Below are 22,392 nucleotides of genomic sequence, written 5' to 3'. Positions count from 1 at the left end.
TTCTACGAACTTTTAAAGGGATAAATCGTGCAACGATCTCTTATCCTGTCAAAAAATTTAATTTCAATTTTGTTCCAAAACTAAAAAGAGACAAGCTCAAGTGTTGAGAACATTCATTGGAAATGTGATGACTACAGTTTGCTGTGTAGTGGCATGGCAGGTTGAGGTTCGCAGGTTGGAAAAGCTCAAACAATTGGAAAATATGAGCATGTTTTGGCTTGTTCCACAATTCTGTCTATTAGGTCTTATGGAAGGGCTTGCTTGGTATGGATGTGATGAATACTCGAGCTCTCATTTTCCTGAACGGATGGAGTACCATGTATCAGCAATAAGTTATTTTTTCGTCGGAATTGGAAGCATTTTTAACATCTTTTTCATTTTGGCAAACAAAGGCGAGTTTGCTGAAACCTTGGATTATAGTAGGATTGACAAGTACTATAAGAGTTTAACAGTTATTAGTGCTGTGAACGTGTGCTACAATTTTCTCTTGTCGATCCTCTACATAGGGAGTGATCAGAGCGTAGATAATGAGGGACTACAGACAAACAATACTATAGGGAGCGATCAGATCGTAGATAATGAGGGACTACAGACAAACAATACTATAGGGAGCGATCAGATCGTAGATAATGAGGGACTACAGACAAACGATACTACAGATGCCGATGCCATCTAAATCATCTTATTTAGCTGCCTTGTTATAAAATTGGAGCTCGGATAGAGGGAGGCTGCTGAACATGAATTCTATTTTCAAGCGACAGTTTCACTTTAGAAAGCATTGCATGTACGCATTAGATTCCATGTAGGTAGTTTAGTATTGTTAAGGCTTTATAAGGCTAGTGCTCTTGAATATATCTCTTCTCGGTAACAAGGAAGTATTATTATAATTTTGATGTTGCTTTGATATATAAATCCAGGATCAAACATCTCCGCAGTTATGTCCTTGCTGAATTTTCTATTTTAATTTTTATGGAGAAAAGCATTCTTTTTCTTGATTGATTAGGGAAGGAGTCAGAATTAAAAATCTAAGTGGCCAAATTTATTAAAGTTAAAATACGCACTATTATTAACTTATGATATACTTAATTAGACTAAAAAAAAATCTGCCCCAACGCCAACAGAAACAATTGTAAAATAGATCTTTTTTATGTGCATACTGGAAAAACATCAATTAACATGATAAAACATGTATATTTTACAATTATTTTTGTTAACATTAGGTTAACCTTTAATCCCTTTATCATTTATTTAAATTTTTATTTCACCATTAAAGCTTTCTTTTCATTTAAGATCTAGCTTTTAAGCCACACTATAAGTCCATAATAATATTTACAAATGGAGAAGGTGAAACGTTAACTATCAAACAACAATGTAGTGTAGCTAATTGAAATTTTATCCACATAAATATTAAATAATGCAGAATTGACTATTATTGATAATTTATTATTGTGATGTGCCACCCAGTAATTGGTGGTCCCCGGAATTGACTATTATTGATAATTTATAATTAATTTAATCATGATAAATAACGCAGGATCAAATTTTACAAATTTCCACATCTTCATGCTATCGTTATATTTCAACATGTTGCACGTGGCAAGCTAGGAATCATATCATATAAACGGCATATACCAAAAGCAATCACCCGCAAGTCAGCATTTGTACTTCATAATTCACCAGGTAAAAGATAATTCACCAAGCAATGGGAAGCATTACTTGTGACAGAGTTAGCGAGTTGAAAGCTTTTGATGACACAAAAGCTGGTGTTAAAGGACTCGTAGATGCTGGGATCACAACCATTCCACAGATCATCATTCAAGATCGTCACACTAAACATAAGTTTGATGATAAGCCAATCTGCAGGGACCCCAAAATCAGCATCCCTATCATAGACCTTCAAAGAATACTCAAGGATTCAAGTTTGCGTTCTCAGGTAATTGACCAAATTAGAAGTGCTTGTGAGAAGTGGGGTTTCTTTCAAGTGATCAATCATGGAATCCCAACAAGCATTTTGGATCAGGCCATTGATGGGATCCGTAGCTTTTTTTCAACAAGATGTTGAGGTTAAGCAGAAATATTATTCTCGTGATTACTCCAAAAAAATTAAATATTGTTCAAATTTAAATTTGTATAGTGCACCAACCCTCTTTTGGAAAGTGAAAGAAAGTTAAAGGCTGTTTGTTTCAAGAGAAAATTTACAGAGGAAAAATCAAGGTTCTTATTTCTTAATTCGTTTTCGTTACATACCAACTGAACTTCTACAGCTTATATACTTGAAGATATTTACATACACATGCTAAAGAAACTAGTAACAAACATTAACAACTTATGCTAACTAGTTAATTCCCGTAACTAATTCTGCTGATCTGGCACTAATGAGCTGGCACTATTGACTTGCTTCACTGACTAAGACTGAGAACTTCTTTGCCTTCATGTTCTTCATAAACTCAGCACAATGAGCTTCCTTAACAGCCCCCCTCAAACTCAAGGGGCAAGGCTGCACATTGAGTTTGTTCCTTAGATAGTTGAAGTGAACCAAAGAGAGAAGCTTGGTCATGATATCAGCTATCTGTTCTTCACTAGGAATGTACTAAATTGTCAGCTCCCCTGCAATCACTTTATTTCTGATGAAATGAATGTCAAGCTCGATATGTTTTGTTCGTGAATGAAAGACAGGATTGCGAGCTAATTCAGTGGCACTAATGTTGTCACACCAAATGGTAGGAATTTCTGTGCAACACAAATCAATCTCAGAAAATAAGGATTGTAACCAGCTTATCTCTGCACTAGCTGAAGCTAAGGCTCTATATTCACTTTCAGCACTTGATCGAGCAATGACTGACTGCTTCTTAAATGACCAGGATATCAGATTGTTCCCTAAGTAAACACAATAAGAACCAATAGATTTTCTATCATCAAGATCACAAGCCCAATCTGCATCAGTGAATCCTGTAATCTTCATCTCTTCATGTTAAACAAACTTGAGTCCAAAATTTGGAGTAGATTTCAAATATCTACGAACTCTTTTACAAGCTAGAAGGTGTTTCATTGTAGGAGCACCTTGAGTTTCCTTTTGTAGCTTAAGACCAGTGCTCATGGGTGTGTCAGTACCTTTGCACTCAAGAAACTGCACTTTGGATAGCAGGTCTCGTATGTATTTCCTTCGTGACAAATATATACAGCCTGCATCATACAACACTTCTATGCCCAGAAAATAAGACAACTTACCTAGATCCTTCAATGCAAAAACTTTACTGAACTCAGCTATAAAGGATTTTAATTCTGCACTGTTTGGCCCTGTAACTAGAATGTCATCTACATAAATCAATACCATTATCATGACTGAGCTTGTTTTCTTTATGAACAGAGAAGGATCAACTCTTGAGTTTACAAAATTCCACTGCAGTAAACAACTCTTCAGCTTCTCATACCAAGCTCTTAGAGCTTGTTTAAGACCATAGAGTGACTTATGAAGCTGACACACAAAATCTTTCTTCTTATCATCAACAAAGCCTGCTAGTTGATCTATGAATACCTCTTCTGTCAACTCTCCATTAAGAAAAGCATTATTTACATCTACCTGTCTTATATGCCATTTGTTCATAACATCTAAATTGATTACCACTCTGACAGTAGTTGATTTCACCACTGGGCTGAATGTTTCAAAATAGTTGACCCCTTCAATTTGCTGAAATCCCTTAGCTATTAATCTAGCTTTGTACTTGGCTAAGCTTCCATCTGAATTATATTTAACTCTATACACCCATTTGTTACCAACAACCTTCTGACCATCTAACCTTGGAACCAGAGAGCATGTATTGTTATGGAGTAAAGCATTGTATTCTTCTTTGATGGCTTCAAGCCATTTAGAATCCTGCATAGCTTCTTCTATAGAATCTGGTTCTTTATGAACAAGTGCTGCAATATAGACTTTAGGTTTGAAGATTCCAGCTTTGCTTCTAGTGGTCATGGAATGTGTGTTTGCTGGTTTGTATTTTCTGGAGCAAAGGTGTGTGGAATGATGTTTGGTAAAATTTGTGATGGAGAGAGTGTGTTGGTAGTGAATGATTGAGTAGGCAGGGAATGATGAGATTCTGTATGTGGCTCAAATATTTGTGGCAAAGGCTGAGAGTCATTGTTATGTGTATGATTCACTGAATGATGAGAACTGCTGCTGGTAGAACTTACAGAAACAGGATTATAAGAGTTACTGTCATTTGAATTAGAAGGTATTGACAAAGTGAATAGATGATACACTTGTTGAGGAGTAAATGACAGAGGTTGACATGAATTATTTGAAGTGAAAACAGAATCTGATGAGTAAGAAAAGGAATGCTCATCAAATATGACATGTCTAGCTATATAGACCTGACCATATGGATGCAAACATTTATACCCTTTATGAGAAGGACTGTAACCAATAAAGACATACTTGTTAGAATGATAGGCAAACTTATACTTATTATAATCTCTCAAGTAAGGATAGCATGCACAACCAAAGCACTTGAGCATTTTGTAATCTGGCTTATGATTGAAGAGCTTTTCATAGGGAGTAAGAAATTTCAAAGTTGCAAAAGGCAACCTATTAATATGATAGACTGAGGTTTGGAAAGCTTCCCACCAAAAGTTTAAGGGTAATTTAGCTTGAGTTAGAAGTGTAAGTCCTAACTCAACAATGTGTCTGTGCTTTCTCTCAACTACCTCATTTTGATGATGTGTGTATGGACAAGAGTGTCTAAAAATAATTCCATTTTGGTTCAAAAATTCAGTGAATGCTCGATATTCTCCCCCCCAGTCAGATTGTAACTTTTTAATGGAACACTGGAATTGTTTTTCAACTTGCAGTTTGAAGAGTTTGAAAATTTGTAAGGCTTCTGATTTCAGTTTCAGTGGATAGATTCAAGTGTACCTACTGAAATCATCAACAAAGCTGATGTAATAAACATAACCAACTCTGGAAGAATAAGGGGAAGGACCCCACAAATCAGTATAAATAAGTTTAAGTATGTGGGAAGTTTTGGTTTTAGTTGCAGGGAAGTGTAGCCTATGAACCTTACCCATTTGAGATACCTCACATATTTGTTGTGCAGCTTGTTTAATAATGGAAGTAGAGATATTGATAAACTGATCATTCTTAAGTAAATGCACTAGTACATCATAATGAGGATGACCAAATCATCTATGAAACAAGTTGACTTTATTAACTAATTCATTACAAGGAAAGAAAGAATTGACAGCAGTTTGATAACAAGCTACAGACTTTGAATCTTTATTCTGGACATCCGTTATAACAGGAAATTGAAGATGACATGTAGAAAGCATAGACAGAGGCTTGTTTGAAGAAATTTGACTCAAGAAAGAGGAAGGAGATGACTGAGATGATTGTAACAGCAACTTGTATAATCCTTTTTCAGCAAGACCTTGCAGAAGTACTTGTCCCTTCAGTGAATTCTTTACATAACACACATTACCAACAAATTCAATGGAAAGGTTATTATCAGTGGTTAACTTAGATATACTTATTAAGTTCTTAGTAATAGAAGGAACTAATAAGATATCCTTAAGTGCTATAGGTGTGTGTTTGTGGGCAGCATTAAGACTTTTATAGCTAAAGCAAGCATCACCAATATGAGTAATAATCACACCTTGTCCATTGCCAATGGTCAGCTGGTCTGCACCTCTGAACTCTTCTCTCACATGCATGTTTCCCATGTTATTTGTAATGTGATGTGTGGCCCGACTATCAAGATACCACCCTTCATCTGATGAGCCTTCAAGGTTAGCAACATAAGCTTCCGAGAAAGTAAAAGCTTCAGATTGATAAGAAGAGACAGGTGAGTAATTCACTGGTTGATAGCTGTAGTTAATATCTGCAACTCCATAAGAATCTTCCTCTGTTGACTGTTGATAAGGAAATGACTCAAAATTAGCCATATAAGCAGCCTTTGATCCCATCATTTTACCTATGCCAAAATTCTTAAGAAGGTAATTATCACCATATCGATACCAGCAAGCATCAGCAGTGTGACCTTGCTTATGACATATTTGGCATATAGGTGTCAGTTCATTATGTTCACCAGTAGAATTGTTTTGATTATGTGCGTGAGAAAACATATTTCTGATGTGTGGTGGTCTGTGAAAATGTTGAAACTGATTTCTGCCAAAACTTGCAACATCATTCCCTCTACCAAAACCACCATTACCAGCTGGAAAACCTCTAGGATAAGAAGTAGAGAACATACCACGACCAAAATACTGACCTCTTCCTCCATATTGACCATTAGAAGCATTTCCTAGGAAAACCTCTCATATGCGAAGAATTTGCATAATTTGCATTCACCATACTATAGTTGGCATTAAACATAGGCTGTGGATTCTAATTCTGTTCTAATCGAGCTTCATGTGTCAACAACAGTGCATACGCATCATCAAAGTTCATTTTATTAGCTGTGATTATGGAAGCTAGATCCAAATACCCAGATCCTAATCCATTAAGAGTCCTAATCAACAGATCTTTTTCAGTTATATTATCACCAGCACAAGCAAGCTTATTCACAAGAGTTTTCATTTTTGAGCAATATTCTTCAACTGACATTGATTCTTTTCTCAAAGTGTCCAATTCATATCTAAGTTGCATTATTTTTGCTTCGGATTGAACTCCAAATTGTTTTTCAATGGATCTCCAAATATCGAAGGAAGTATCATAATTAAGAACTGAGCTTAGAATACCTTCACTTATTGTTGAAAGAAGCCAGCTAAGCAGAGTCTGATCCTGAGCTCTCCAATTAACATAAGCTGGATTCTCAATCTTCTCCACAGATCTGTCAGCTCTTGATTGAGATAGATACTGTTCTGGAATATTCTAACCTTCTGAGATTAATCCTTCAAGTCGATTTCCTCTGATTGACGTCAGTACTTGTTTGCGCCAAAGAAGAAAATTTGATCGATCGAGTTTACAGTCGCAGCAAAAGTAAATGAAGTTTGCGTAGATTGAAATTGATTGTTTGTGGAATGAACTTGATTAGGTGTACTGGAACTAGCCATGGTTGGCTCTGATACCATGAAAGAAAGTTAAAGGCTGTTTGTTTCAAGAGAAAATTTACAGATGAAAAATCAAAGTTCTTATTTCTTAATTCTTTTTCGTTACATACCAACTGAACTTCTACAGCTTATATACTTGAAGATATTTACATACACATGCTAAAGAAACTAGTAACAAGCATTAACAACTTATGCTGACTTGTTAATTCCCGTAACTAATTCTGTTGATCTGGCACTGATGAGCTGGCACTATTGACTTGCTTCACTGACTAAGACTGAGAACTTCTTTGCCTTCATGTTCTTCATAAACTTAGCACAATGAGCTTCCTTAACAGAAAGATACTTTGAGTTGTGTTATGGGTCGCGATTTTTCAAATCCTGAAGATTTGCCTGAAGCTTGCAGGTATGTGGACGATGACCAATAGATTTTATTTCTTTTACAGTGGATAACACTCGCATCTTTCTTAAAATGTTTTGCATCACTTGGGTTCCTAATAAGTTTTTATTACTCTCATTTCATCTAGTTGTTAACCCAATAAAAAAAAATTTCTAAAAGTCGAAATGTCATTCTCCCTTTCTTTTAGTAGTGATTATTTTTTGTCTTTATTAATTTGCAGAGAGATAATGATCGCATACAACAACCTAATGTGGAAAATAGGGGACACTCTGTTTGAACTTCTATCCGAAGCTTTAGGGCTTGACCCCAATTACCTGAAAGACATAGGTTGTGTAGAGGAAATGACTATTGGGAATGGTTACTACCCTGAATACCCTCAACCAGAATTGTCCATCGGCATAACAACACATTCTGACCCGGAATTTGTCACTGTGCTCATACAAGATCAAATTGGTGGCCTCAAAGTCTTTCATGAAGATCAATGATTTGACATTGCCCCTGTTCCGGGAACTCTAGTTGTAAACTTAGGCTACATGATGCAGGCAAGTGTGTGTTAGATAACTTATTAAGAAATACTATCCATCAAATTGAAAATTCTCAAGTGGGACGTTCGCACTAAATTTTGTGCGGAAACGTTCTTTCACAATACTGTGAAAGAATCGTCCTTACAAAATTTCATGTAAACGTCAACACCCAAGCATGAATCTCTATCAGATAACTTAATTATGGTTTATATGAAGTGTGTGTTTTTGCAGCTGATTACCAATGTGTTTGTGTTTATGCAGCTGATTACCAACGATAAGTTCAAGAGTGCCTATTATAGAGTGTTATCAAATAAGGAAGGCTCCAGAATTTCAATCGGAAGTTTTTCATGAATAATAGTTGCTCGAGACGATATGGTCCAATTAAAGAGTTGCTATCAGAAGAAAATCCTCCGCTCTACCCTGAAATTACTCTAAAAGATATTTACATTAACCAAACCTTGAAGAATAATGAACTCTCAGCATTGGATAAGCTTAGGATGGCAAGTCGCAGTCGTTAATTAATTGCTTGGCAGTACTTTTCCAATTTGGTGGCTTTCAGAAAAAATTAGTAATGATGGTCATTGTTTGTTGCTTGGAATTATGACGTTTGTACTTATATTGAGCCTCGAGTGTGCAAGTGTTGCTTGTCATGCTTTTTCCACTTTGTGTACTATTAAGAATAAATCCAAGTGCATTCGTATTGATTGTTAGGGTGATGTTAAATATTATACATAGATACATGTTTTCATCGGATTTTCTCTAGGATCTGATTTGAATCATTTAGTGGTTGTCCTCACCAGAACAAGGTTAAATATAATTTAAATAAATAAATTTATATTTGAGGGGAGATTGAGCTAGTAAAAATCTAGGTGTGTTTTTCTACTGTTAAGGACAAAAGAAATAACTAAGGTGATCTGGAAGGTGAACTGAGGTAATTTGAGAGGTAAATTGAAGTGTTTTGCGAGATAAGCTCTATGGAGCTCATGGGATTTAGTTTAAAGAGTTGATTTGGGGAGCTCAAGAGAGTTTAGGAAGTAGCTCTAACGAATTCGAGGATAGCTTTAACTATAGAGCTTATCTGGGGAGCTCAATAGAGCTCGTGCTATGCCTCTATATGAGCTCATGTATGGAATACGATTTGAGTATTATCATCATCCTAATAAATAGAAAATAAGCATAAACAATAGAGAACACATAAGATTTTACATTGTTCGGCCCTTTGATCTACATCCATAAGAGTAACTCATCTCCAATCCACTATATAAATGAAGTATTACATAATTTGCATTATAATATGGACAAAACATTATTAAAGGTTGTTTATGAGGAATAATGACATGAGGGAGATATGAGTTTTATAGAGATTAGAGAGTTTTCCAGGAGAAGAGTAAGGGAAAGGGCTTCTTTGGGAGATAGATGGTTAAAATTTTCTATGGTGGTGTTAAAATGGAGAAAGAAACCCCAACCATAAAGGAAGAAGAAGATGAAGAAGTCTCTCAAGAAATTAGATCTAAAAAAAATCACTAAAGTCCTATTGGCTTGTTATTCTTAGCGAAAAAAAAAATCTTTTCATAATGGTGTACTGTTCACATGTTGGCTCTAACCATTCACATTTAAGTTTCGATAATACCCTTTAATGCTGGGCATGTTTACCAGAACTATCTTTTTCCACAAAGAGTTTTTCTTCTGATTTTTTAGAGTTATATTACTTCAAATAAGTTGACTTTTCTTCAAGTCATTAGTATATATCAGCTTTTAAACTTCCTCCCAAACAATTCCCAAACAATACATAACCGTCAGTAGTCCATTAATAATTAACGAAATACATGCAATAATTCATAAATATAAAGTCAAGTCCCCATTATTACTCAAATCCATACGAAAGTACCCAGCAAAGCGGGGCCTCCCAATTGAGCACACAAGATAATCAAAAACTAAGCAAAGAGCGGCCTCTTGACAACAATACAATTGCACGAATTTTGTGCTAATGCAATGAGGAAGAGGCCACCAACTTTTCACGGCGACGTTTGAAAAAAACCAATAGTTCATCCCAATTAGGAAGGTTCTCTTCAATTTCTGGGACTCGTTTAAATTTTTCAAACCATGCGTGCAAGCGAGTGAATTTGTGAAATTCAAATAGTTTCACTCCTGCTACATCTTCAATGATTTGCAACCAATAAACAATGGAAACAAATGCTATGTCCACTAAGCCAATCTTGTCTCCATGAAAAAATTACTTCTCTCCTAAGCCATGTTCTTCAACGGTTTTTAGCATTTCCAAGATTTCTTTCATTGTATTCTCTTGATCTTGTACGCTACGAAACATTTTCCAAACAGTAGCTCCCCGCCAAAATATCATCACATGATTAATAATATGTATGAACTAAAAGACTTAGCCAATACATATCCTTGTCATTTGTCAAGCACCCTTATACTAGAGGTTAACAACTACATTGAATGACAAAGGGTAAATGAACAACAAAACCACAATGTTGTTTTGGTAAATTAATCCTTTTCTCCCTCATATTTCAAAAGCCATCAAAATTTCCCTTGCCATTAAAAAAATTCTATTAAACTTTCAACTTCCTATTAATAAAAATTTTTCCAGAGGTAAAATTAGTAAAAGACAAAAAAATTGAAGGTTAACAGAATTTTTTGAACGACAATGGAGATTTTGATAGGTTTTAAAACATAAAAGAACAAATAATTAATTTTGACATACAATGGGGGATACTGATCATTTTCTCTAATAACTAATAAACATGAAAATAATGAACTTATAAAGGCATTAGCTAGAGTTCTGAAGCAAAACCCTATCTTCGGCAAATTTAATCCAAAAATGAGCCAGAGCCCTATCATAAGGATCATTTGGCATTAAGGGATTCTATGGCCACATCTCCTCAATGTATTCAAGGATAACAATGGACTCGCAAACTGATTTTTTGTCATGAACAAGCACTGGGACCTTCTTGTGAACTGGATTATGCTTCAAAAGCAAAGCACTTTTGTTAGAGAGATCTTCTTCAATGTAATCATATGCTATGCCTTTCAATTTCAGAGCCCATATCACTCTGTAACAAAATTCACTCGCTCATGCCCCATGAAGCTTCACTTCAGCCATATTTCTGAATATCGAAGTTAAATACCAGTGTGGTTGTTTGAATAGCTAACTATGCATATGTATTTGAATTTATGGAGATCGACAGAGCATGTGCTTGCAATGACTTTAAGAACTGCAATAAGAGCTAAAAATTGTCACTATAACAGCTTAAAAGAGAAACAATGATCCATACAAGACAATCGCAACATGTAGTATAAGAGAGATTGTAACATCTTTCAAGTCTGTTTGGTTTGATATTCTGGACGAAAACGGTTTGCCGTTTATTGAGAAAACGGCTAACCGTTTAAGTCCAGAGAGCATGTTTTTTGTTCTGGAATAAACGGCTCACCGTTTATGGTGAAAACGGCTTACCGTTTAAGTCCAGAGAGCATGTTTTATGTCCTAGAATAAACGGCTCACCGTTTATTGAGAAAACGGCTAACCGTTTATTTCCAGAAAGTTGTCAATTGGAAAACGGTTAGCAAGATTGAAAAGATTTCAATTGTAAATCGATGCATTTTCAAACCAAAAGAGTTTTTTCGAAGAAGTACCATTTCTAATGGATGTATTCTTTCAAATAAACATCTTATTCATAAAAAGAAAGACATACAATAAGATCAAAAATCAGATTTTGTAGGTTTTATATATGTTCTGGAAATACAATCTTATTTGCTAGAGATTGTATTCAGGATTTGATATATCTTGGGGGTAATTTGCCATTAATACTCTATAGCAAACCAAGATTGGAGAGGGCAAATAAAACCTTAAAGGAAAGTGTGCAAACACGTCTCAAATCCTAAGAAATATTCTTTGTTCTTTGCCTCCATATTCTTATAATTCACTAACAATCTTTAAGGTTTTATTATGCAAATGGAGGTTGAGAAGAGTTTGACATCATTTCTGAATCCTAGTGTCCATCTCGATCGTTTTGATGGAACTAATTTCACTCGTTGGAAGGGAAAATTGTTCTTTCTCCTTACTGTTCTTAAAGTGGCATATGTTCTTGATCCGAAATTGGAACCATTTCCAGAACCAAGAGAAGATGATACTGAAGCTGTTAAGGCTGCAAGGAAACGTCGTGAAGATGATGAATTGATATGCTGGGGTCACATACTCAATACGCTTTCTGACAGATTATATGATCTCTACATTTCTATGACTTCTCCGGTGGAAATTTGAAATGCTCTTGAATACAAATACAAAACGGAGAAAGAAGGTACTGACAAATTCCTTGTATCTAAATATTTTGAATTTATTATGGTAGACACAAAATCCATTCTTGATCAAATACATGAGTTACAAATTATTGTTGCTAAGCTTCGAGAGTTAAAAGTTGAAATTTCTGAATCATTTCAAGTTGGGGCTATTATTGCTAAATTGCCTCAGAGTTGGAATGATTATAGAAAGAAACTCCTTCATAGTAAAGAGAACATAACTTTAGAAGAATTGCAAAAACACTTGGTAATTGAAGAAGAGACTAGGTCTCGTGAATCCAAGGATAAGCATGATTCTACTAAAGTTAATGTTGTTGAAGCTAGTAAATTCTCAAAGAATTTTAAAGTCAAGAATGACAAGAAATTCAAGAAGTCCAGCACACAAAAGTTTTCTGGAAATTGTTTCTTTTGTGGTAAGAAAGGCCATCGCCAAAGTGATTGCAGATTCAAGAAGAAAAAGGAAGAAGTGAATTCCCATAAAGCTAATGTTATTGAAAACAAATCTGAAGAGATTTGTGCTATGGTTTCTGAAATGCAAATTGGCATGATTACTGAAACCAATATGGCTGAAACTAAGTCCTATGATTGGTGGCTCGATTCGGGTGCAACAATTCATGTTTGTAATGATAAGAAATTTTTCTTATCATACAAAGAAGAAACGGAAGGACAAATGGTTCTCATGGGGAACAATAATGCAGCCATAGTAGTAGGGAAAGGAGTAGTTGAGATCAACTTCACTTCTGGAAAGAAAGTCACATTGTATAATGTCTTTCATGTACCTTCCGTTAGGAAGAATCTTATTTCTGCTAGTTGTATGTGTAAGCATGGGCTTAAGATTGTGCTTGAGGGTAATACTTGTATTGTGTCAAAGAATGGATTATTTGTTGGGAAAGGGTATTCTTGTGATGGAATGTACAAACTCAGCGTTAATAATAATAATATCAACTTAGCTTATATTGTTGAGTCTTGTGATGTTTGGCATGCTAGATTAGCACATTTGAACTTTAGATCTTTGAAATACATGTCTAAGCATGGTTTGATTAATTGCAATGATGTTAAAGGTCATAAGTGTGAAATCTGCATCCAAGCTAAAATAACTAAGAAACCTTTTCCTAAAGCTGAACGAAATACTCAAATATTGGATTTGATACATACTGATATTTGTGAGTATAATGGCATTTTAACAAGAGGAGGTAAGAGATACTTCATCACTTTTATTGATGATTGTTCTAGATACACTTATGTGTATTTACTTAGAACAAAAAGTGAAGCTTTTGATAAATTTAAAATTTTCAAAGCTAAAGTTGAGAACCAAAAAGATAAGAAAATCAAAATGGTTCGTAGTGATAGAGGTGGTGAATATTTCTCAATTGAATTTAATAATCATTGTGAGGAAGTTGGAATTATTCACCAAAGATCAGCTCCATTTACTCCTCAACAAAATGGTTTGGCTGAAAGGAAGAATAGGATCTTCACGGATATGATAAATTCCATGATCCTTAATGCAAAACTACCAAATAATTTGTGGGGGGAAGCATTACTCACTGCATGTCATATTCATAACAGAATTACATCTTTGAAAACACATATATCTCCTTATGAAATTTGGAAAGGAAGAAAACCAAACTTGATGTATTTAAGGGTCTGGGGTTGTTTAGCTTTTTATAAAATACATGACCCTAAGTCATCAAAGTTGAGTGCTAGAGGTATAAAAAGTGTTTTCGTAGGATATGCTGAAAATTCCAAGGCTTATAGGTTGTTAGATTTAGATTCTAATGTGATTGTGGAATCTAGAGATGTTGAATTTATTGAGAATAAATTTCAACATGATTCTAATATTGAATCAGAATCAATTATTGATCAACCATGTGTTAATACTCCTGTTACCTCCACTAACAATAATAAAAGGAAAGAGTCTACGACATCTTTCGAACTAAGGAGGAGTCAACGTGAAAAGAAAGAAAAGAGTTTAGCTCCGGATTTTATTTCATCACAAGCACTACTTTTCTTGGTTGAAGGGGATAGAAAGAATGTACTTAACAAAGTACCATTGTTGTTAAATATTGAAAAAGATCCAAAGACATTTAGCGAGGCTATGTCTTCTAGAGACGCTTCTTTTTGGAGAGAGGCGGTAAATGATTAAATGGATTCGATAATGACGAATCAAACATGGATATTGGTTGATCTTCCTCCAGGATCTCAACCAATTAGCAGCAAATGGGTATTTAGAAAAAAGTACAATAATGATGGTTCTTTGCAAACTTTTAAGGCTAGATTAGTAGCCAAAGGGTTTAAGTAAAGAAATAGTATTGACTATTTCGATACATATGCTCCGGTAGCTAGGTTAACTTCTATAAGAGTGCTATTTGCAATTGCTTCATTGAATTCGGTAATTTTATCACATGGTTTTAAGCATAATAATGCTGACAAATGTGTATATTTTAAATATACGAATGATTTTGGTGTGATTATATGCTTGTATGTTGATGACTTGCTTATCTTTGGAACAAATATGCAAGGAGTAGATGATACAAAGAAGTATTTAACTTCACAATTTAAGATGAAAGAACTTGGTGAAGTAGATACTATCTTAGGTATCAAAGTGAATAAACATAGTGGGGGTTACTCGTTGTGTCAATCTCATTATATAGAGAAAGTGCTTCTTAAATTTAATTATTTGGAATTTAAAGAAGCTAATACCCCATATGATTCTAGTATTAAATTACTAGAGAATTCAGGCCGAATAGTAGCTCAACTAGAATATGCTAGTGCAATTGGTAGCTTGATGTATGCTATGCATTGTACGAGGCCTGATATAGCATTTGCAGTTTGCAAAATGTCAAGATTCACGAGTAACCCTAGTGTTGAACACTGGAAAGCAATTGGTAGGATACTTGGTTATCTTAAAAGGACCGTTAATTTGGGTTTGTTTTATAATGATTATCCTGAAGTACTGGAAGGATATTCAGATGCTATTTGGGTAACCAATACAAGAGACAATAAATCCACTTCTGGTTGGATTTTTACAATTGCTGGAGGAGCGGTTTCTTGGGCTTCAAAGAAACAAACGTGCATAACTCATTCAATAATGGAAAGTGAGTTTATAGCACTTGCAGCTGCAGGCAAAGAAGCAGAATGGCTGAGAAATTTGTTGTTTGATATAATGTTGTGGCCACAACCGATGCCATCTATTTCTTTGTACTGCAACAGTGAAGCTACATTGTCTAGAGCTTATAATAAAGTGTATAATGGAAAGTCTAGACATATTAGCTTAAGACATGAATATGTGAAACAATTAATAGCAGATGGTGTTATTAATATTGTTTATGTTAGGACTAATAAGAACCTAGCAGATCCTTTAACAAAAGGTCTTTCAAGAGACTTAGTTAAGGATACATCTTATGGAATGGGATTGAAACCTTTATATAATAAAGTCACCAACGACGGTAACCCAACTATGTAGTAGTTATACCGCTACTCCATAGTTAAATGGGTAATAACAAGTTGTTGTTATGTGACTGGTTTGACACCGAGTAATAAATAATCTCATTCGAGATATTCGGTGCAAATAGCTACGAGATTGAGGTTGAGTATTTACTCTTAATGAAGTTCAAGTCTTTTAGTAGCTAAAGACATGATTTGAAACTTCACCTAAGTGAACATAAGAAATGGTGCCGTTTCTAACAAGGTCATAGTTTAATCTTGTAAATGTTCATGAATCCAAGATAGAGCACAAGGCCGGAATAGTGCTAACTATTGGAACACAACTTTGAAATCTGGGATAGCTTATATGTGATGTATCTCCGGTATTTACTTAAGAGACAAAGTTTAATGCTTAGCACACTATTGTCTTGTAAATGCTTTGAAATACACTCACTAATTAAAGGTTAAAATCGAAAGATACCTTTTGTATGTATAAGTTTATCATTAATAAATCTGAAAAATATTACAATCTAGTGGGGATTGTAAGAGAGATTGTAACATCTTTCAAGTCTGTTTGGTTTGATATTCTGGACGAAAACGGTTTGCCGTTTATTGAGAAAATGGCTAACCGTTTAAGTCCAGAGAGCATGTTTTTTGTTCTGGAATAAACGGCTCACCGTTTATGGTGAAAACGGCTTACCGTTTAAGTCCAGAGAGCATGTTTTATGTCCTAGAATAAACGGCTCACCGTTTATTGAGAAAACGGCTAACCGTTTATTTCCAGAAAGTTGTCAATTGAAAAACGGTTAGCAAGATTGAAAAGATTTCAATTGTAAATCGATGCATTTTCAAACCAAAAGAGTTTTTTCGAAGAAGTACCATTTCTAATGGATGTATTCTTTCAAATAAACATCTTATTCATAAAAAGAAAGACATACAATAAGATTAAAAATCAGATTTTGTAGGTTTTATATATGTTCTGGAAATACAATCTTATTTGCTAGAGATTGTATTCAGGATTTGATATATCTTGGGGGTAATTTGCCATTAATACTCTATAGCAAACTAAGATTGGAGAGGGCAAATAAAACCTTAAAGGAAAGTGTGCAAACACGTCTCAAATCCTAAGAAATATTCTTTGTTCTTTGCCTCCATATTCTTATAATTCACTAACATGTAGGTTACTGAGATCATAAATAGAATAATATAAAAAATTTGATTTTTCAATAATCAAAAAATCAGTTTTCTTGACTTATAATATGTGGCTGTCATTAATAGGATTAACGTCCCCAAGTTATTGAAAGAATTTAGAGGTAACAGACCTGCCCCGCTGATAGGGAGGATATGAAATAGATAATTATAGTTGTGCTTGCCCTCACTTAGAAACTCGATGCCCTTTAGTAAGGCATGCTCTCGAAACTAGATTAACTCAATCTATTAAACACCTATGCAGATTGGCAAAACTTATGATAGCGCAGAATATGAGGACATGACAACTTGTCAAATTGCATGGCAAAAAATGTGTGGATCCAAACTCAGATATTAAGAAATAGTACATTCCACGATCAGGTTTGAGAATATATTTTTTCATTACAGTTATTAAGGATTTTCATATAACAAATACAATCTTCTCACATGTGATATACTATCCATATGCACTTGAAGCAAATCACTACTGATTTTACTTTTATTTAGGTTACCTACTACTTGAAAACAGTAAAATGAAAGTGAAAATTGAAGGAAATCAAGAAATGAGCTTACCTTCCAATTAGGCTGCGAAATTGATACATGTCATTATAGTTGGGGTCCTTCATGAGCCAAGTGAACAAATCACCCCTTGCCCAAACATCATTCCCTCTCATACTCACTCTCTAGCATTTTTTTCTTCTAATTAGTAGTCTGAAAGAACTTATCAAATAAAGTTGAGACAGAACTTCGACACACCAATAAATAAATAAATCAAAGAAATAAAAGTTAAAAAAGCCTTCACTTTGGACAAATTAACAACAATAAGACTCACATTAAGCAAAAATGTTATGATATCTCTGTAGATGAATGAAGCCATTCAAAGTACATGTGCCTCAGCAAACAATTACTTGAAAACATACAAGTGCATAAAGTTCAATGTCTAATCTCCTCTATTTAACCACCCAAAGCAAAACCTTCTATAACAGAATATATACTCACTTAGGAATTTCGTCGAACACTTAGCCTGAACAGTTCATAAGCCTGAACAGTTCTTAACGAGCGTAGCACAGAATTAAAATGTAGTCAAACGATTAGGGAACGTGAAAAACAAACCTCGAGTTTCGGGTCTTCAGAAGGTTCAACAAAAACACAGTGAACTTGAGCTTGTCTCGTTGGCTCACTGCCACTCTAACACTTGGCTTTTGTCGTCTTTCTCATTTTGTAAATTGCTAAACGACATAGGTTCAGGTTTGACAACTATTACACACATATATTTTATAATTTTATTGGCTACGTTGTTTCCCTAGGGGTCATAATGTAGAATTTAATTTCTTGAAAGTCAGCCATAACGTAGAATAAGTGAACTTGAGGGGTATCCAAGAATCTGTTGTATAAAATTATTAACTATTTAGGAAAACTTTTAGAAACCACCCTGAGGTTTGGCTTTGCTACACTTAGAGAGAATGTATCCATATATTGACAACATACCCCCGGCCATGTATGAAGGTTAGGCACCCGTTAGGTAGTTGAGTGAATGTGCAATAATGCCCTTCATAATTAATTGACACTGTAGATGATCTTTATATTTGGGGCAATTTTTTTTTTTGCGCCTGGGGGGGTGAAAGGCTATTATACCCTTATGATAATTGTTGTTGACATTACAAATTCTTATAATAAGACAAAACTCAATTGAGTGTTGAAAAGAACAAAATGCCTGTTAAAACAAATAATTTGATAGCGTAAAATCATATAATAAGACAAATAAATGATAATATTTTAAATTAATTTATATAAAAACAATATTGAATATCAGAAGATTAGTGAACGCTACAAAAAAACAATAAATGAGAATATTTTAAATTCATTTGATTTTCAAACAAGATCAGTAAATGCTACAAAATAGCTGCTATGAAGGTAGCGGAATCAGATGACAACCCAAACAAGCTATATTATTGCTGTATGAATAGCAAAAATGGTTGTGGCTATGATGTCGACCAAGGTGTTATATTTGATGGTTTAGGAACATGTCAAGCAAATTATGAACTGCTAATGAGTATGCAAAAGGATAGGAAGGATTTGAAGTCACTGATGCAAAAAGCACAACAAAATGGAGTAAAATAAAATGATATAAAGACAACGTTGTTCCTAAACATGTTTTTTTTCTCATTTTTGCTACTGCGGCTTCAACAATGGGTGTAGTTATGGCTGCTAAGTAGGCATTATACAATAAATGCATGTAGCAGTACCTAAAGTAGCTAAATGAACATGTACTACAATAATTATGAACCTAATGACAACATTTATTGTATGAATAAACTCATCTTGATATCTCGAAATCATCAGATCATTAAACAACATATAATGATAACAGAATCACAATAGAGGTTTACAAGGATAGCAGTTGGTACATTCAAATGGCCTTTTTGCAAATGTCATCTCTTTGGCATTCATTATATGAAAGCATCAGAAAGTACTACTTTGATAAACAAATGAAGTCTTGTGTTTATGTAATTAAATCTGTTAATATGTGTATTAAAATGGATGACCTAAAAGACACTTTCTCAACTGTACTAGTTCTTCAATAAACCAACTGCCTACAAGCTCTATAACTAATATATCTCTTACACCTTAATAACAACCTCAAAAAGTAATAGGCAAGCATCTGAATTTTATGTTGGGAACAAAGTACAAATTTTTACACAAAGAAAAGGACAAATAATAGCATCCATTTTCCAACAAAAATCAGTGATTGGAATTAGTCCACACAAACATCAAAAAGCAACAAGAGCAACTGTCTCAATCTTACATGAACTGCACACTTGTAAAATAAAGAAAGAAACAAAACAACACCATAAGCGTTTTCTCAGCAACACCTCTGCATTCTTAGAGAAAGATTGGATTTTTCTCAATTTTAATAACAGATCAAGCAAATTTCAGTAGGCATTCAAAAACCAGAGTCCAAAATCATCAAAAAATAAATCATTTTCATAGTTTACACAACATGTTGAGTGACTATCAACTCAAAAATCAATTCCGATATATTCGGTCACTACTTCAATTTCTATAAACCCTAAACATTTTTCTCAATTAATTTGAGCTAAAAATAAAGCACCTAACTAACAGCAATTTCAACAAAATGCAAGAAAATAATAAAACCTAACTTCAATTTTAAGCTTTGATAGAATTACTCACCTAGATTGCCCTTTAATCACCGGCTTTTCAGCTGCTGGTCGTCGCCGGAATTTGGTCCAAAACATAGCTGATTTCAGAAACTTGTTAGCTTACTGCATCACAAAGTATCTCTGCTTTTGCTAAAATCAGTTGGTGTCACGACCTTCGAAATGAAGCTAAGCACTCATCAAGTTATGCTGAGAAAAAAGAAGAAATGAAGCTAGGCATTGACAATGAAAATGGGTTACTATCCCCTTGGGCTTCCCTAGCTTCAAAGCACTGTATGCATTTTCGCTGCTCTTGTCTAATTAGTTACGGTATAGCAGCTTTTGTAAGATTTAAAAATAAAAAAATATGCAACATGTACGTTATTGCCCTCAACTACCTAACCAGTGCCTAACCCTTATACACGACCAGGGGGTATATTGTCAATATATGTTTACATTCTCTCTAAGTGTAGCAAAGTCAAATTTTAGGGGGGTATCTAAAATTTATACTAACTATTAATTCAAGGGTGTAAGTATATCCACCCCGCTATTTTTATAAACCCAGTCCACCTGTATAAAATAATTACAATAAGTTCATATTATTTTATAAAATTTTAAATTAATAAAAATTTTAAATAATTAATTAATTAAATTAATTTTATAATATTTTTTTTTTATTTTTTCCGACTTAGTCTTTTAACAATCTTTAACTTTTGAAGCACTTCAAGATAAATTTAATTTGATTATTTTTCCCTTGTAATATAAAATTACCAAATTACTCTAAGAAATATATATATATATATATTATTGTAACTAATTGCTTAGACATTTTTTTTTATATTTTATAATCCAATATGTATTATATAAAATTTAATTATTTTCAATTCACCACATGTCCTAATTATATCTTGTTAGTTTAGTGGAGTAATAATAATTGTACTAACAATTACTAATACATCATTAAAATATAAAAAAATTGCATAAAAATTTATTAAAGTTAAAGTAAATTTTTAGATATTTTGGTACTTTTACCTTATGAGGGTAAAATAGTCATACTAATTTATGTTAAAGCAATCTTATTGATTAAATATAATAAAGAAACACAGTTTAAAAAAGAAATGAATATGAATTTATTGATCAATTTTTTAATTTCTTCTTAATTTAAATTTTTTAAAAATAATGTGAATTGATTATAATAATTTTTTTAAAAATGGGTGGGTTTATAAAATTCATGGGATGGAAATATCATCACCGTTAATTTAAATGTTTGAAAATCTTATGGTTGCTGTTTTAATATATTTCACATTGCGAGCTAGGTTTGTTTATATATGTGGATAATCAATTAGAAGTTTTCTTAGGAATATACATTAATTAAAAGAAGAAAAAACACTTGGTATATCTGATATAAATGTAAATCAAACCTCACTCGAAACCTAATGTGATAGAAATACTTTAGCTGTGTGCTTTATTTGGTGTTAAAAGTTTTCTTAGGAATATAACTTAAACAGGGGTTAGTTGTTTGACTTTGCTTATTGAAAATTTTCCCGGTTTATTTTTCAAGTTTTTTGGCAGCAAAGTGGCAGCAGATTAACAGACAACAACAATTCATGCACATGCACTTGCTTCAGGTAAAAGGACAACAACGTCTGTAGCTTATCCTCCTGAAGAAGTACTGAAAGAAAGATGTGCGTCGCATTATTTGTGAAGTATGGTCCAAAATCAGTGTGCAAATCTCTATACATTCCAATGCCACAATGAAAGAGGTGTCGTTTGAATTAAAAAAAAAAGAACAAAAATTAAAAAATTGAAAAATATAATGTCCTCCATCTAGATTACTTAATATATGGGGTTGTCAAATTGTGTGTTACCCACAGGCCACAGGCCACCTTACATTGTGGTGTAGGGTTAAGAATCACAATTCAACTTTGCTAGAATGACATGGAAAAGATTTAAGAATTTTCTTTTTTCTTTTAATATTTTCCTTATCTTTCAGATGGTGAAAGTGTTCAATACAAAGAAATTATCTCTACAATCACTGGAAAAGGTTTAAATAATTTTATTCAAACATTTTCTCTTGCTTAATTTTTATCTCTATTCATTTTTGCAGCATCATCTATCTTATAATTCATTCATACTGGAAATGCTAAGTCACCTGATGCTGCAATCCTAAGAAGCTGTTATTTTTTTTTTTTCTCTAGAAACAGAGTTTCATGAAATGTCATGCTCAATAGACCAGATCGGGGGACCTTCTTGGCCATCAATTGACATATGATCAGCTCATTTTCTCAAGCAATGATTATCTCTTTCAACTGGAAAATGTATATATCAGCTCATTGATTGACTCTGG

General features: G+C 33.8%; 1 protein-coding gene and 2 pseudogenes across 1 annotated transcript in view; 2 read left to right on the top strand and 1 right to left on the bottom strand.

Moving 5' to 3' along the window:
- Window positions 1-676, top strand: part of LOC18032832 (protein NRT1/ PTR FAMILY 8.3) — a 3,012-nt gene extending 2,336 nt beyond the window's left edge. Inside the window, exon 5 of the mRNA XM_006420401.2 lies at window positions 161-676. Within this exon, the coding sequence (XP_006420464.2) occupies window positions 161-676 (516 nt within the window). The remainder of the gene's footprint in view (window positions 1-160) is intronic.
- A 1,015-nt stretch (window positions 677-1,691) lies between these two features.
- On the top strand, window positions 1,692-8,480 carry LOC18032536 (annotated as a pseudogene).
- A 1,466-nt stretch (window positions 8,481-9,946) lies between these two features.
- Window positions 9,947-11,454, bottom strand: LOC18032590 (annotated as a pseudogene).
- Window positions 11,455-22,392: the final 10,938 nt, after the last annotated feature.

The sequence above is a fragment of the Citrus clementina genome, unplaced genomic scaffold (genome assembly GCF_000493195.1).
Source record: "Citrus clementina cultivar Clemenules unplaced genomic scaffold, Citrus_clementina_v1.0 scaffold_9, whole genome shotgun sequence".
Taxonomy (NCBI): domain Eukaryota; kingdom Viridiplantae; phylum Streptophyta; class Magnoliopsida; order Sapindales; family Rutaceae; genus Citrus; species Citrus x clementina.
This window is presented reverse-complemented; position numbering and strand designations above follow the sequence as displayed.